The sequence below is a fragment of the Puccinia triticina genome, chromosome 18A (assembly GCF_026914185.1).
Source record: "Puccinia triticina chromosome 18A, complete sequence".
Taxonomy (NCBI): Eukaryota; Fungi; Basidiomycota; class Pucciniomycetes; order Pucciniales; family Pucciniaceae; genus Puccinia; species Puccinia triticina.
The window spans coordinates 508940-523501 of record NC_070575.1 but is presented as its reverse complement, the minus strand read 5'-3'; the positions used below and the strand labels follow the sequence as shown (position 1 = coordinate 523501).

Genomic DNA, 14562 nt, shown 5'->3' with positions numbered 1-14562 from the left:
GACCAAGAGGATGATTGTCGGATGGATGCACTGGCCGTGACTCCAGTTTGCCTACGAATAGCAATCTCTGTCGATAATATGTAAGATATTTTCCCATTCTTGTAATTGATTTTTTAAAGAAACCTTACATTTGAATTCTTTGATAGAAATGGATACATCCCAGTTTCTTTTGATGATCCAAGCTACCTGGCGGAAAAGATGCGCGAAGGAGTGAAGAAATTCCCCCCGTGCGAGTGTTCTAACTGCTTGCCGGAAGAGGCCGAGTTGTTGGCAAGAAAATGGAAGCAAATGACCATCAATAACTGGGATGATGCCCTTGAAAACCCGCTTAATACCTTTACAGAGAAAACTGCTAGCTTACCAACCAAAAAAGCTCGAAATTCACAAAAAAAGCAAGTACAAGAGAGAAATCATTTGTACTCCAACTTGAAATCGGTTCTAGTCAAGAGGTTCAATGAATATTTTGAAGAAAACCTCAGCGATTGTGCTTCATTCATGCCGGACCATATTTTTGGAGAACGGCACGCAGAGAGGGTTGTAGAGGGCTTGGACGACATCAGAAGTATACGAGATCTCTCAAAAGTCCTGGGCGCGGAGAGCCTCGATGGGCTGTTTGACTTGTTGTTTGGAATCATCAATGAATTTCGTGAAGGTTCTGAGTTCAAGGCCTACTTAACAAACAAGACGCAGTACAATGAGGACGTCCAAAATAAAATGGATCGACTCAATAGAGAGATCGCTTCTCGGTCCGCAGAACAGCTAAGGTTAGAAGCAGAGGGTGCCGAGAGGGTTGGCCAGAAGAGAAAACGGGTAGAACTTTTGAAAGGGGAGGAGATTGCAAGGAAGAAGAAAAAGCTCAAAGAGGATCAGCGATGTCTAGCTATTTTCAAGAGAGCAGCCTACGAACCATCAGAAGAAAACGAGCGGGCTAGGATGGAATGTCTAAACGCACCACAAGACGGAACCAGATATCAAAGCTCCAGGGACCCGGTGCTTGAACCGTCGCTTGAACCATCACCACCATTGATATCGGCAGAAAAGTCTCCAAAATCCAAGGCCCCTTGACCCTCTTTCCACATAGGAACCGCAGGTGGACGCAATCGGAGCCACAATTTCTGATCACCTTCAACACTCTTTTGTATTTTTTCCAAACCTTTTGTATAATAATTTGGGATGCTAGCTGGGATATATTGCCCAGCTTGAGGAGAAATGGCACAGATATCGTTGTTTTGCGTCATTTGGAGGCAGCTGTTGAGAGATCGGAGGGTGATTGTGTTTTTGTGGGATTGGTGATAGTTGACCAGTCCGCTTTCTTCTTTCAAATCGTGTATTAAGTTTTGTAGCTAGACATTCAAAGGAGAAATTCGATGTCAGACAGGAAAAATGATTTGATTGAAAAGATTAAATCTACCAGAGACACATTAGGTGAATAAATGTCCTTGAGGCGATCAATTTCTGTTCCCTTTCCTGTGTGATTGAATATATACTTGAGCCAGTAGTTTTGCGATTCCAGAAAGAAGTCCTTGGCCACAAAGTGTTTGCGCCTTCCGCTTGGAGCAATGAAAAGAGACAGTCGAATTGCCTTACTCAGAGCAGGCGGCAAGATTTTCTCCAAAAGAATGACCATTCACAGTAGATGAATAGCGTAATTCTTGAGTTTCTTCATTGACTGAGACATCACTGACCAGCGCTTCCACATGTACATGACCCTACCTATATCACCTGATTTCATTGCCCTATTGGCTTTGACAACGCTGGCAAAATCGATTGTCCGAAGAAGTTGATTGGATAACTTTGGAGAGAGATTTTCCCCGGCTTTACGGACAGCAGATGCGGTGAAGAAGCGGTTGTAGCACTCATCAACAATGAGTTTAATCTTATTGGAAGGGAGCTTGCGGAGTTTTGGGCCTAGTACCGTGTTGTCAATACCCATGACAACCCTGTCAAAAACCATGTTCAATTCATCAGTTGGTGAGATGGAAAAATTTGCTACAGCAGTGGCTTACATTAATAGATGGCATATTGTCGCCTCATGGATTTTCTCCATGTTCTGAATCATCAAGGTGAAGTCTTTCTTGTTGATAGGCTTGTCCGATGGCATTCCTAATGCATCTAAGAAACGCCAAGCACCGGAATCACAACTGTCGGCCGAGTTTCCCAAGTGGAGAGTGAAGATTGCTCCAGCAATATTCCAGAGGGTGTGTGCGCCGCCAAGAACTGTGAGTATGCTTGTGAGATTCTCTTTGTTGCGATGGTTTGGGATTCAAAGATTTCGTAGACTTTGAACATTTTGACAGGTTGCCAAGTCGGCATCAATGACCTGTAACCGGTTGTAGAAGTCTTCCTCGGATACTGAAGACTGCTGGAGGATCCCATCAAAGACATCGGAGACTCCTTGCAAAGATTCATCTGAGGCGACCATCAATTTCATCATGGTGATGTTGGGAGGGGTATGCGGGATCTGCTCGACTGTGGGCGGGGTGGTTTGAACATGAATTTTTTTATCAGCCGGCTCAACGAGATATTTCAGGAGGACAGTAGAAATCTGAGACTTGAGGACCTCCTTCCAATGAAGGTGTTTGGCAATGCTACCATAAAGAGTCTTTGGGTGTATCTCAACAGATGCGGCTTTCGACATTGCTTCTTTAAATGCGTGAAGGGTGATTTCTTCTGGCGATAGTGAGGATGTAATTGCCGGGTTGAGTTGATGAATATAGCCCCACGTACCGTGGAACATCTTTGTATTGTGGCCTTGAGATTTTGAGTGGACCCGCTGTTTGAAATCCAAGTTATTGATGCAGAGGAAGGCAGGAATTGGATCATTAGATTTGTTGGCTAGTTTTTTAGAGATATTTGACACAGATTCTTGTCCAAGAGTCTTCAATGCCGAAATGCCTGTTTGTCAAGAGCAAGTCAGACCAATCTGCTGTAGATACTTATTTACCCGCTCGGAAACTCCGCACGCCAAGAACGATAAGCTATTGGATATTTGAAGACCGTTGTGCCTTCAATTGGCCAGATAAGCAACCATTGCACAAATGGTTTTCCCGGTCTATTGAAAATATTAATAAAAAACATGTTTGTTGGTCAATAATTCAATGAGAATGTGAAAAGAGAGCTTACAGTGATCACTCGCTGCTGACGATCTGGAAGAGCATTAGGTCCATCACCAGAGAGATCAGGCTTGTGTTCATCAGCGTCAGAATTCTCAAGTGGGACATCTTCGTCATCAAGTCTGTCAGATGGGTCCATTGGGGGAGGAGTCAAATCGAGGCACATTTTGTTTGTGACAAGTTTGAACAAAAAGGGCATGTGCTGCTCCACAAGCTCTTGATCGCGCAGGCCCTTTGCATTGGAATCAAAAAAGTTGGCCCTGATCTTCTCGGAGCTGTAATATCCACCCTTGGGAAAATAACCGGTCGGAGGGTTCTCGTTTTGAACAATGATAGAGGCCTGAAATTACAAAGGTAAGCCGCCAAGGAATTAGTATATGAAATCCAAGCTCAAAATTAAGAAGAATTGACTCGCCTCATTGAGAATGAAGTCATGCCATGCAGTTGTTCCCTCACGATTCTCCTGAATGTTGTTACGAATGGTTTTGACAAGTCGGATAGTGGAGGGAATTCCAACTGGCGTAGACCAATATCGGCGTTCGACAGCAGCCGCCATGTCTGGGTTCTTGAGGAAAGCGGCAAAGAAAGATTTTGGCGTAAAATCCATGGCCGCTATTAAATCACAGATGAGCTGAATCTTATCTCTTTCTTTTTTGGGGCGTGGTGGCGGTATCCAGTCAAGTGTTTTCTTCAAAGGCATTATGCTAGTTGCTTGCTGAGTTTGGTTGGGGCAAAGCTGATTTTTTTTCTTGCTGATTTGAGTGATTGCGGCCAAGGATATGGGGGCGGAGAAGAAGCAAGACAGTCAGCAAGCAAAAATGGTTGAACTACATACACACAACCTCCCCACTTCATTCCCCAAAAGACAAGCCAAAGGTCCCACAGCAACAAGGCCGGTTTCCACTCGACCCCACAACACTATGGCGGGGAGGCAACGTCGCCCCGGCCGCGCACCACAATGCAGTGCTTTTGGGGATGGGTGGGGGATGTGAAGTTTTTGAATGGGTGATTTGATGGACTTACCGGCGGGAACCAGATGCAAATGAATGGTGCTGTTGCCAACGAGCTGAGCAGGTTCCGTTGCCAACGAGGTGAGCAGGTTCCGTTGAGTGAACCAAATACCGATGATTTGAGCGATTTCCGTCCAGCCGAGATCAATCGTTGTCGCCGACAAGGTGAGCAGGTTGAGGTTCCGTCGGGCCGAGATTTGCTAGAGGACTGTAGCCTACTGTAGCTTACTAATCAATCGTGATCGGGAAAAAAGAGGAAAAGGCACGGGAGAATTAACTTAAGATTTAATTATAGATCATGGGTTTGGAGCTTAATGGTCAAAGAGGGATCTTCAAAACCCAGAGTTTTCAAAAAAATAAATGAGATACTTGTATGCTCAAACTAAAATTCTGAATAGACTACGATGACTGCAAGATGCAGGCCATCATCCTTAGTGAAAAAAAAAACAAGCTTTTCTGGGTTTGTGAGGTGTAGTGCCGAAAAGGTGTGCTCTACACCAAAAGGGTTTCCTGCTGTCACGCCGTGAAAGTGGGATTGCATGCAAGTCCCTCTACCAATGGTAGTGGGGTTGCACACGCCGCCCCGCGCCACTCTACCATACTGGGTACGAGGGGCTTGTGTCAAGTTCGGGGTGGGCTGGGGTGGCTCGCAGGCTGGGCAAGCACCAGCCCGCAGCAGCCCACCGCAAGCGGGGCGGGCCTGCGGCTCGGGCGGCCTTCTTCGCAGGCCCGCCCGATTGCCATGCCTAGCGGAAATTATGAAGCATTCCCAGTTTGCACTGTTTTCTTCTCCTGTCTTGATGAGCTAGTTCTGAGGGCAGTATGGCTTGTTCTGGCGGATTGTTTGTGGGGTGTTTGTGGTGTGGTGGTGGTGGTTGGTTTGTGGTATGCGCCGGGCCGGCTAGCCGGCAGGAGTGAGGCTGAGCAATATTACATAGTTTTCCGTTCCCTCCGCTCAGCCACTCCAGCCGAGGACCACGATGGCCGCCTGGACGCCGGCAGAGAAACTGACGAGGGCAGACGATCTGATGAGGTAGGCAAGCAAACCAAAAACAGAAAGAAAAAAAAAAACAGAAGAAGAAAGAAAAAAACCAACAGACTGACCAAGAAACCCCATCCGGCCAGCGACATCCTCGACTGCTTCCTGTGGCCGCACGCCAACAAACGGACGATCAAATTCACCCCAGACTACCGCACCCCACGCACCCTGCCCGTCAACGAGCTCAGGCAGATCATCCACCAGCTCCAGACCGCCCAGCTCAGAAACATCACCGAGGCCACAACGCGCATCAGACAGTCAGCCAGCCACTCCAGCCCTCTCCCTTTCCCGCCAGCTGCTGACCGCCCCCTCTCCACAGACTGCCCGCCGTCATCGCCTACCTCAACAACGCCGAGCCCCCCCGGCTCGGAAAGTGAGCAGCCCCCTTGCCAATCCCTGTCTGCACCCGTGCTCACCACCGTTTCTGCGACGCCCAGACACATCGGCCTGTACCTCCAACTGTTCCTGCCCAAGTGCGGGATCAGGTTCTGCGAGACCGATCGCTACGACCAGCGCCGCCAAGCCCCGCCATCCCCCGCCGCCCAGGCCGCCCGCCAACGATCCCGCATCCGGCCCAACGAGCTCCGAGACCTCCTCGCCCAACGCCGCGCCTCCACAGAGCCCTACAACAAACTCACCCACCTCGCCGTCTTCGCCGCCAGGGACTATGCGCCCAACGACATCATCGCCGGCTGCGAGGGCTCGTTTGCCGACCTGACCGAGCAGGAGGACCTCAAGCTGCGCTCGAACGCCCATCTGCCCCTCCACCCCGCCCGCGCCGGCTCGCCCGCCATCCCGCCCCGGGAGAGCACCGACTTCTCCCACATCGTCAACTCGCGCGGCAAGTTCCAGGTGTTCTGCGGCCCGGCCAGATTCGTCAACCACGACTGCGACAACAACGCCGTCCTGCTCAGAGAAGGCTTCACCATCAAGTTCAAGGTCACCAAGCACATCAAGGCCGGCCAGGAGATCCTCACCAGCTACGGGACGAACTACTTCGGCGAGAAGAACTGCGAATGCATGTGTGCCACCTGCGAACGCAACGCCAAGGGATTCTACTCCACCCAGCAACAGCAACAGCAACAGCAACAGCAGGAGCAAAATCCCGCAGCGACCTCCGACCAGCCCCAGCCTCTTTCGGTCATCAAGAATGAGTTCGACCAACCGGTGCCATCCAGCTTGGCCACAGACACCGACCTGAGCTCGCTGCTAGATTCGAGCGAAGACAGGACCAGCCGGGCAAGCAACACGCCCGCCCCCGAGACCTCGCCCACCGTCTCCTACTCCACCACGCCCTCCCAGGGCCCCCAGAAGCATCGGGGCCTGCCCTTCCAGCAGCCCAGCCAGCCCGCCGCCCCGCGCCCGAGCAACTCGCGCTCCTCCTCCACCCGGCGCCAACGCACCTCGTTGCCCGAGCACGCCGACCCGCTCACCCAAGCCCGCACCGCCGCCTTCGTCAGCCCGGTCACCTTCACCCCCACCCACGACCTCACCCTTCCCCTCGCCAGTCCCGCCCACCCGCAAACCCCCACGGCACAACAGCCGGCGGCCCCGATCGCCGAGCTGCCGATCATCCAGCCCGCCGGCTTCTCGGCTCCCGTGCTGCCCGTCAAGCGCAAGACTTACTGGATCACCACCAAGCAGAAGCAGCTCGGTCTCGTCCCGTGGGAACATGCCGCCCTCGACAGACCCTCCCCGTCCGCCCTCCAGCCGCACACGCCCCTCACGCCCTCCCTGCTCGGGCCGAGCCGCACCGAGCGCGCGGTCGTCGGGAGTCAGAAACGGAAACCTGCCACCGAGCCACGGCCGGCTACTAGGCTTCCTAGACGGAGCTACTGGGTCTCAACGAAGGAGAAGCAGCTCGGCATCCTCCCCTGGCAAGAGGAGCCCGACGACACCGACCATCCAGCCCCCGCCCATCCTCCGCAACCTTCCCGGGCCACCCGCGCCTCCCGCAGAGCCAGCGAAGGCATGGACAACGTCGTCGGATTTCCTACCGCCCCGAGGGGATCCAAACTCAGCTACAAGATCTTCGACACCGACTCGCACGAGTATCAGTTGCTGAACACGGCCATCGGCAGGGAGCTGCTCGGCTTCCGCCCCCGTCCCCAGAAGAAGCCCAAGCTCGTCCCCCAGCCAGCAGCAGCAGCAGACGACGACCCGGCCTCTCCTGAGCCCGTCGTCGGCTCGCAGACGGACGGCTTGGCCAGCCTTGAGGCCGACGCTATGGCCGCCCCGTTCGCCGAAATCGCCTCGTTCCTGCGCACCTATCCCGGCGAGCAACCGTCCGGCCAGGAAAGCAACCCGCAGGAGGAGAGAGCAGGGGATGAGGAGGGCGACGACGACCGAAGGCCGCCGGAGACGGGCCCGGCCCTGCCCGCAGGGCCCCCACCATCCGTCCCTCCCAAACAACCCTCGACCCGGCGTGCCCGACGTCGACACAAACCCAAGCCGGCTCCCTCGAGTCGTCCGTCGAGCCGAGCTAGCAGGAAGACCCCCCGGCCGTCCTCGTCGTCGTCGTCGGTTGCGGCCGTTGCTGTTGCTGGTGACCCCGGCGAGGTCCCGGCCTTGCCAGCCGCCTCCGCCCTCTCGCCCCCGCCTCCGTCTGCCGCCAACCCGACCCAGCCCGTCGCCTCCCCCCCGCTGCTGCTGAGGCCCCCCGCTTTCTCGCCCGGGCCCGCCGCCCCTGCGTCCCCGCCGCCCGCTTCCGAGCCGCCCTTGCCGACCTCTCACCGCTTGTTCGTCTCCAGCGTCCGCTGAGCTGCTTCTTGTCCCCATCTCCCTCTCTCTCTCTCACTCCTTCTCTCTCTCTTTTCCCCCCATGTTTTTGACCAGCCTGCTGCTACAAGCCTCTTGGTAACAACTTTGCATATTTTTTTTTTTTTCGGCTTGGTAGTTACATGTGTGTGTGTGTGTGTGTTTGCCATGAGCCATAGAGATATAGAGATAATCTAGACACATGCTACAGATGGACTGGGGGGCATTAACAATTGGGCTGGTGCATGTGCATTTGTCAAGAGGTATGGGTGGCCAGTCGGCCCGATGTTTCGTGGGTGATCAAGGATATCAGCTGGGCGGAGCAGAACCCGAAAATCGGCCATAGATCGAGACGACTTGTGAGCTCCCAGCCCAACAAAAAATGCACGAAAATGCAAATGCAGTCCGAAATGGCTGTTTGAGATCATTTGCATTTGGGGCTGGACCCCGGGGACGGGGTCAACGGGTATACCCGGCTATCCGACCCGACGGGCCAGGGGCCGGCAGGGTTTTTTTCTAAAAATACACCACGGGTGAGGTTTTAAAGTTTCCATCCAGTAAATTTACAGGATATATGGCACAAAAAACTGAAAACCACCCGGAATCATTCTGGGATGGTCAAAGGACCAAAAACCGGTCGGAATGCTTCCGGTATGGTCAAAGGACCGGAATCATTCCGATCGCAATTCGGGTTAAAACCAAACCCAAAAAGAAAGGGTCGCATTGGAACGAAGTCAAAAACGTTCAGTAAATTTACAGGATGGTACAAAAAACTGAAAACCACCGGGAATCATTCTGGTATGGTCAAAGGACCAAAAACCAATCGGAATGCTTCTGGTATGGTAAAAGGACCGGAATCATTCCAATTGCAATTTGGGTTAAAACCAAACCCAAAAAAAAAGGGTCGCATCAGAACAAAGTCAAAAACGTTTTGACTTCATTCCAGGAAATACACCACAGGTGAGATTTTAAAGTTTCCATCCAGTAAATTTACAGGATGGTACAAAAAACTGAAAACCACCGGGAATCATTCTGGTATGGTCAAAGGACCAAAAACCGATTGGAATACTTCCGGTATGGTAAAAGGACCGGAATCATTCCGATCGCAATTTGGGTTAAAACCAAACCCCAAAAAAAGGGTCACATTGGAACAAAGTTGAAAATGTTTTGACTTCATTCCAGGAAATACACACTGGAATCTCTTTCTGGTATTTTTCCTGGATTTTTCCCGGAAAACTTCTGTACATGAACAATCAAGCCTTGCAGATGCAGGCTCATAAGCACAAATCACACCTTGCCCCATATGGCTTGTCTAGCGTAGTGGTCAAGGAGCTCCGGTGGGGGTAGATCACACAGCGGGCAATTGGATGTTGCACGCAGCCCGCAGCAACACCCGAGCCAAGGGGACCCCCTTTATGCGGGTGTCGCTGCGGGCTGCATGCGACACCCAATTGCCCGCTGTGTCAGCAACATGTTGCTGGTTCAAGCCTCCCTTTTGGCTGGGTGAATTGTGTGGTCCCCATTTTGAGCCATTCACCACCCGCCACAGCCTGGAACCATTCCGAATACCATTCACCATGGGAGTTTGTGTGGCACTTGTTTGCAAGTGCCATTGCACAATATTGTTTAAAAAACCAGTTAGATATATCCTGGAACTTGAGCCTCAATGTATGCTAAATTCATGATGAATTTATGTTTAACTTATGCTCAATTGAGCTGAAGGCACTTTGGAAAGGAGTTGAATTCAATTGAAAACCAGCTCCAACTTGAATCTATTTATTACTGGAACTATTTTAGAACACATTTTCTACCCCATTGCAAACCAATATCTAACAATTGGCAGAAACAAGGTATTTACCACGGGAATCATATATTTCTAGAGCTGGCCCCTATCATCTGTTGGCGGGTACTTGGCACCCGCGGGCGGGTACCTGTGGCAGTGCACAGGTATCCTCCGGCGGGTGCGGGTGTCCAGTCTGGGTCCAAATCCAGGCAGGTACCCACGCACAAATTGCCATTCTGCACAGCTCTGCTTGCCCCTAGTTCCAATTGGCGGTTACTAGGTACCTGTGGGTGGTTACCCGTGGAAGTACACAGGTAAAAGCCAGCGGGTGCCGGGTATGGGTGCAGGTGTCTATTCTGGGTCAAAATTCAGGAAGGTACCTGCACCCGCTGTGGGTACCCGGGTGCAAAGTGCCAGCTCTATATACTTCATTCTATCATGTGTTTATCATAAATCTCAAAAAGCTTGAGACATGTCAGTGCACAAAAAGACACACGTGTAAGTTTGTGTGACACATTCTTTAGTTGCTGAAGTTTTTAAAAAATATTTGAAGTTCTGGGAAAAGTCCAGCGGAAAAAAACCTAATATTAATCAGGAGTTGTGTATGACTTCAGAAAATATCCCCAAAATAATTTGTGTACATATGGCTGAACGTTATAAACAATTTTTGAAGGGTCCACCTAAGCCCCTGGCTCTGCATGAGCACTCAGGCTGGCATCACTTGGCTCAGTGATGAAAAATGTGACACACTAACACACATGTGTAAATTTGTGTGACACATTCTTCAGCTGCTAAATTTTGTCCCAAGGGAGTTAGAATTCTGGGACAAGTCCAGGGGAACCTCAGATTACCCAGGGTTTGTGAATGAATTCAGAAAATCTCCTCAACAGCATTTCTGTACTGATGGATGAAAATCAGATACCATTCTTAAATGATTCAGCTAATTCACCCCTGGGATTGCGGGGCACTCATCTTGGCATGATATGGCTGGGTGATGGTCTATGTGTCACACAAACGCGCGCACGTACGTTTGTGTGACACAATGTGTCACAGAAACCCGCACAGGTTACATGGTTGTGTGACAGCTGGCCCTACAGCACCAAAGTCAAACTGTAGTACCAAAGAAAAATCAGACCTCCCACTAGAGCTGACACTTTGCACCTGGGTACCCGCCTGAATTTTGACCCAGAATGCCCAGAATGGACACCCGCACCCGTACCCGTAACCCGCTGGAAGTTACCTGCGTACTTCCATGGGTACCTAGTACCTGCCAATGGGCACTAGGGGCAAGCAGAGCTGTGCAGAATGGCAATTTGTGTGTTGGTACCTGCCTGGATTTGGACCCAGACTGGACACCCGCGCCTGCACCCAGCGGATACCTGCACTCTTCCACAGGTACCCGCCAACGGGTCCTAGGGACCAGCTCTACCTCCCACAGTATCACTACACTCCATCCAAAGTTTTCACCATGTGTAATAGAAACAACTTAGAAATAACTGGCAGCTTTTTGGTGTGTGCCCTGAAAATAAATACAAAAACCATTTCAGAGAAAACTACTGGGTATGGGTTTCCAAAGAGTTCAAAAATCATGATAATGGAGATATGAGGAACTTTGGTCAAGCTTGAGGATCAAGTAAAACTTATCATTAAAATGGCCTTGTTTTCAGCATAGGTGTGGTATACATTTTACACATACATTACACAATACATCAAGTATGGTTCCAGATCCTTTCAGGATATTTTGTGGCAGACATGAACCTTGCCTTCAAACCAGCATCTAAGTGAGATCCAACCAAATCTATGACTGAGTTAAGAGATGGCACTTGCACGCAAGAGCTGAGGAAACTCCCATGGTGATTCAAAAGCAATTCGGAAAGGCTTTGGCAATCCGTGATATTTTTGGATTGCCCTCCAGTAGAATTCCAGGAAGATTCCAGTGGAAACGCCGACTGCCTGACAATGCCCCCCCCCCCCTTGCAGGCAGACACCTTGAAATAATATTGGTTACCAACCAAAATCATTTCAAAGAACTTCAATTGTGGTGTACCCGCCGGGCATTCTCGGGTATAACGGTTGGGGCACTGCGCCAATCTCACGGGGACCAACAGGTAGCTTGTCGTTCTCTGGTGAGTTGACAAAATATTTCCAAACCCATGACTTGCGGGCTGATTGGGAAGGCTCTAGTTTAGGGGGGGGGGGGGGTTTAATTGGTTGCAGGATCCATGTGGATGCCTATTGTTGAGTGGTCACATGTGGTATGGTAATAGGGGGGTTCACAATTGAAATTTGTAAAACTTTAGGACCCATTTTAACCTTTTTATGAACATATTTTTAAAAAGTTGATAAATTGCACTGATTGATCAGTCACACCTTTTTCTGGAAATCTTGCCAAATTTTTAAAATTATATTCATAAAGGCTTCAAATTGACCTCCAAAGTTTTATAAAAATTCAATTTTGAACCCCCCTAATGGCCTGTCAATCTGGGAACTCAGATTTTTCCAGATTTTGTGGGGAAATCTGGGCTTGATCATCCCAAATCCTAGATCTGCCTAGATTTCCCTGCAAAATCTGGGAAAATCTGGGTTTCCAGATTGGTGGGAAGTCCTCCAATCTGCCAAGTTGAACTTGTATGTACACGTCCCAGAAATGGGCTGGAGAGACCGGGTACCGGCGGATATACCCTGTATCCGCTGGGACCCTCCGGGTAAAATACCCACGCATACCCGTGTACTCAACCCGGTAACTGCGGGTATTTCCACGGGAGCATCATCCACTGATATTCCGCTTGGGTATTACCACGGCTGGGCTGGAGGCTCTTGGGTATCACCCAGGGTCCAGGCCTATTTGCATTTGTTTGCTAGATGTTTGGGTCAAATAAGCCTGGGTCTGTGGGCAGGTTAGCTTACTGAGGTTGCCTTCAAGTGAGTGGGAAAAAACATTCAATTGGTCAGATTCAGGCTAAAGTGAACTGAAATGAGCCAGAGACCAGAGGCTAGATTTCAGGTAAGAGCATCTGCATTTGTTGGGTTAAGTTGATGATTTTGGGGAACATAACCCAGCCAGCAATTGCATTGGTCCGGGCTAACCGCCCGGGCCTCACTAATTTAGCCAGCTTAAACCTGAAAATTAGCCTCAGGCAAGGGCATTTCTGATGTCAGCTAGCTGGAAGATGACCCAACAAATTCTTTGCCCACCCCAGATAGCCTCAGTCAACTAACCTGCCCACAAACCTGTGCTGTTGTACTTGACCCAAGAATTTTGCAAACAAATGTGAATGCTCTGAAGCTAGATTTGAGGTTAAGGCTAGCTAAATTTAGCTGACATTCCTGAAAGCAAACCTGAGGTTTGCTGACCAGGGGTTAGCCCGGGCCAATGTGATTTCCGGTCGGGTTAAGTTCCCCAAATTTGTCAGCCACAGAGTACATGTCACAGTAACTTACACGTACCAAGTACCCACAATTGTTTACATTACACACATTACATTCCTTTTACACCTTTATGAAATATATACATCATTAGATATAAGCTGAAGAATTGTAAGGAGTGGAATCTCCTTCACTGTTGAAGTGGCTCAAAAGGGGCACAAGGGCACAGTTCCTATGACAAGGGACTGTATTTCAGAATGGGCGGGAGCTAGCTCAGAGAGATGTGTCAGTCTACAGGGATCTCTGTCTATACAACTGGTGAGAAGAGGGAAAAGAGTGGATAAAGTGAAAGGGGATAGTGGCTTACCTAGCTCAGAGAGATGTGTCAGTCTACAGGGATCTCTGATGAGCTAGGGAAGGAACGGGCTGAGACTAAGTATTGGGAGGATTATGTAATCTACTGATGACTATGTAACAGCTTTGTGAGACCCCAAAGGAGGGGGCTTACAGTCTCCCCTCCTATAAAAGAAAAAGGGCAGGAGAAAGGTTATCAAATGGGAAGATTATAGGTAGTGGTAAAATCAGTTTTTTGTTCAGTGGGGTTCAGTGTTCAGTGGGGTTCAGTGTTCAGTGGGTTTTTTGTTCAGTGGGGTTCAGTGTTCAGTGGGTTTTTTGTTCAGTGGGGTTCAGTGTTCAGTTGGTCTTTGGTGTTCAGTATGATGAAGATGAAAAAGGAATGGAGGTGGTGATTTGGATGGGCGAGGTAGGTAGGAGGTCAGTGAAGTCATTGGGAAGGGCAGGGAATTCGTCGAGAGGTCAAGGCAGCCATCGGCGGGTCCGTGAAGCCATCGGCGGGTCCAGGAAGCTATCGGCGGGTCCAGGAAGCCATCGGCGGGTCCGTGAAGCCATTGACGGGTCCGGCAAGCCATTGGCGGGTCCCGGAGTTTGTCGGCGAGGCAATAAAGTCTTTGGAGGGCGACGAGGAGGGTCACGACGAGAGCTAGAGGTTGAGAGGGTCGAGGGGGGTCGTGAGATCGTCTTGGCGGTCCTGTGTGGCCGTTGAGGGAGTCGGGGAGCTTAGGGCATTGGTTTGGCGGTCCTGTGTGGCCGTCAAGCAAGGGGGAGAGGTCCGGGGTCTCGGATATTGGTCCTGTGGTCTTGGCCGGAACATTGGCAGCAGGAAGCCATCCACGGTTCAAGGAATGCATTGACGGGGAAATTAAGTGATCACAACATTAGGGGACCGTTGTGAGAGAAGAGGAGCTTGGGCGGGTCGGTTAGGGGGTACGGCGAGCACTTAGAAGGATCAGGTAGGGAGCTGTAGCCAGCCAATCGCGAGGAGGGTGGCGCAGCGCAGGACAGAGGTCGGGCCAGTACAATAGGCAAAAAGGGGGTGGTGAATGGATTGGGGGAGCGAGTCGAGGTGGCGGGTGGGTTTATTGAAGCCGAGTACTAGGGAGGCGAGATGGCTGATTGCAAGTGGCTGGGCAAGGA

The 14562-nt window shown here is 50.6% G+C and overlaps 3 protein-coding genes across 3 annotated transcripts; 2 read left to right on the top strand and 1 right to left on the bottom strand.

Moving 5' to 3' along the window:
* Positions 1 to 288: 288 nt before the first annotated feature.
* On the top strand, positions 289 to 1065 carry PtA15_18A70 (uncharacterized protein; the record flags this gene model as incomplete). Its single annotated transcript, XM_053165027.1, has 1 exon — positions 289 to 1065. One exon carries the CDS (start codon positions 289 to 291, stop codon positions 1063 to 1065), a length of 777 nt encoding a protein of 258 aa, XP_053028569.1.
* Positions 1066 to 3087: 2022 nt separating this feature from the next.
* PtA15_18A69 (uncharacterized protein) lies at positions 3088 to 3720 on the bottom strand (the record flags this gene model as incomplete). The annotated part of the gene is made up of 2 exons (XM_053165025.1): positions 3088 to 3453; positions 3631 to 3720. 2 exons carry the CDS (start codon positions 3718 to 3720, stop codon positions 3088 to 3090), a joined length of 456 nt encoding a protein of 151 aa, XP_053028568.1.
* Positions 3721 to 5103: 1383 nt separating this feature from the next.
* PtA15_18A68 (uncharacterized protein) lies at positions 5104 to 7922 on the top strand (the record flags this gene model as incomplete). Its single annotated transcript, XM_053165024.1, has 7 exons — positions 5104 to 5156; positions 5249 to 5419; positions 5482 to 5535; positions 5600 to 5899; positions 5972 to 6186; positions 6274 to 6617; positions 6705 to 7922. The coding sequence occupies 7 exons, from the start codon at positions 5104 to 5106 to the stop codon at positions 7920 to 7922; spliced, it is 2355 nt and encodes a 784-aa protein (XP_053028567.1).
* Between the last annotated feature and the right edge of the window lie 6640 nt (positions 7923 to 14562).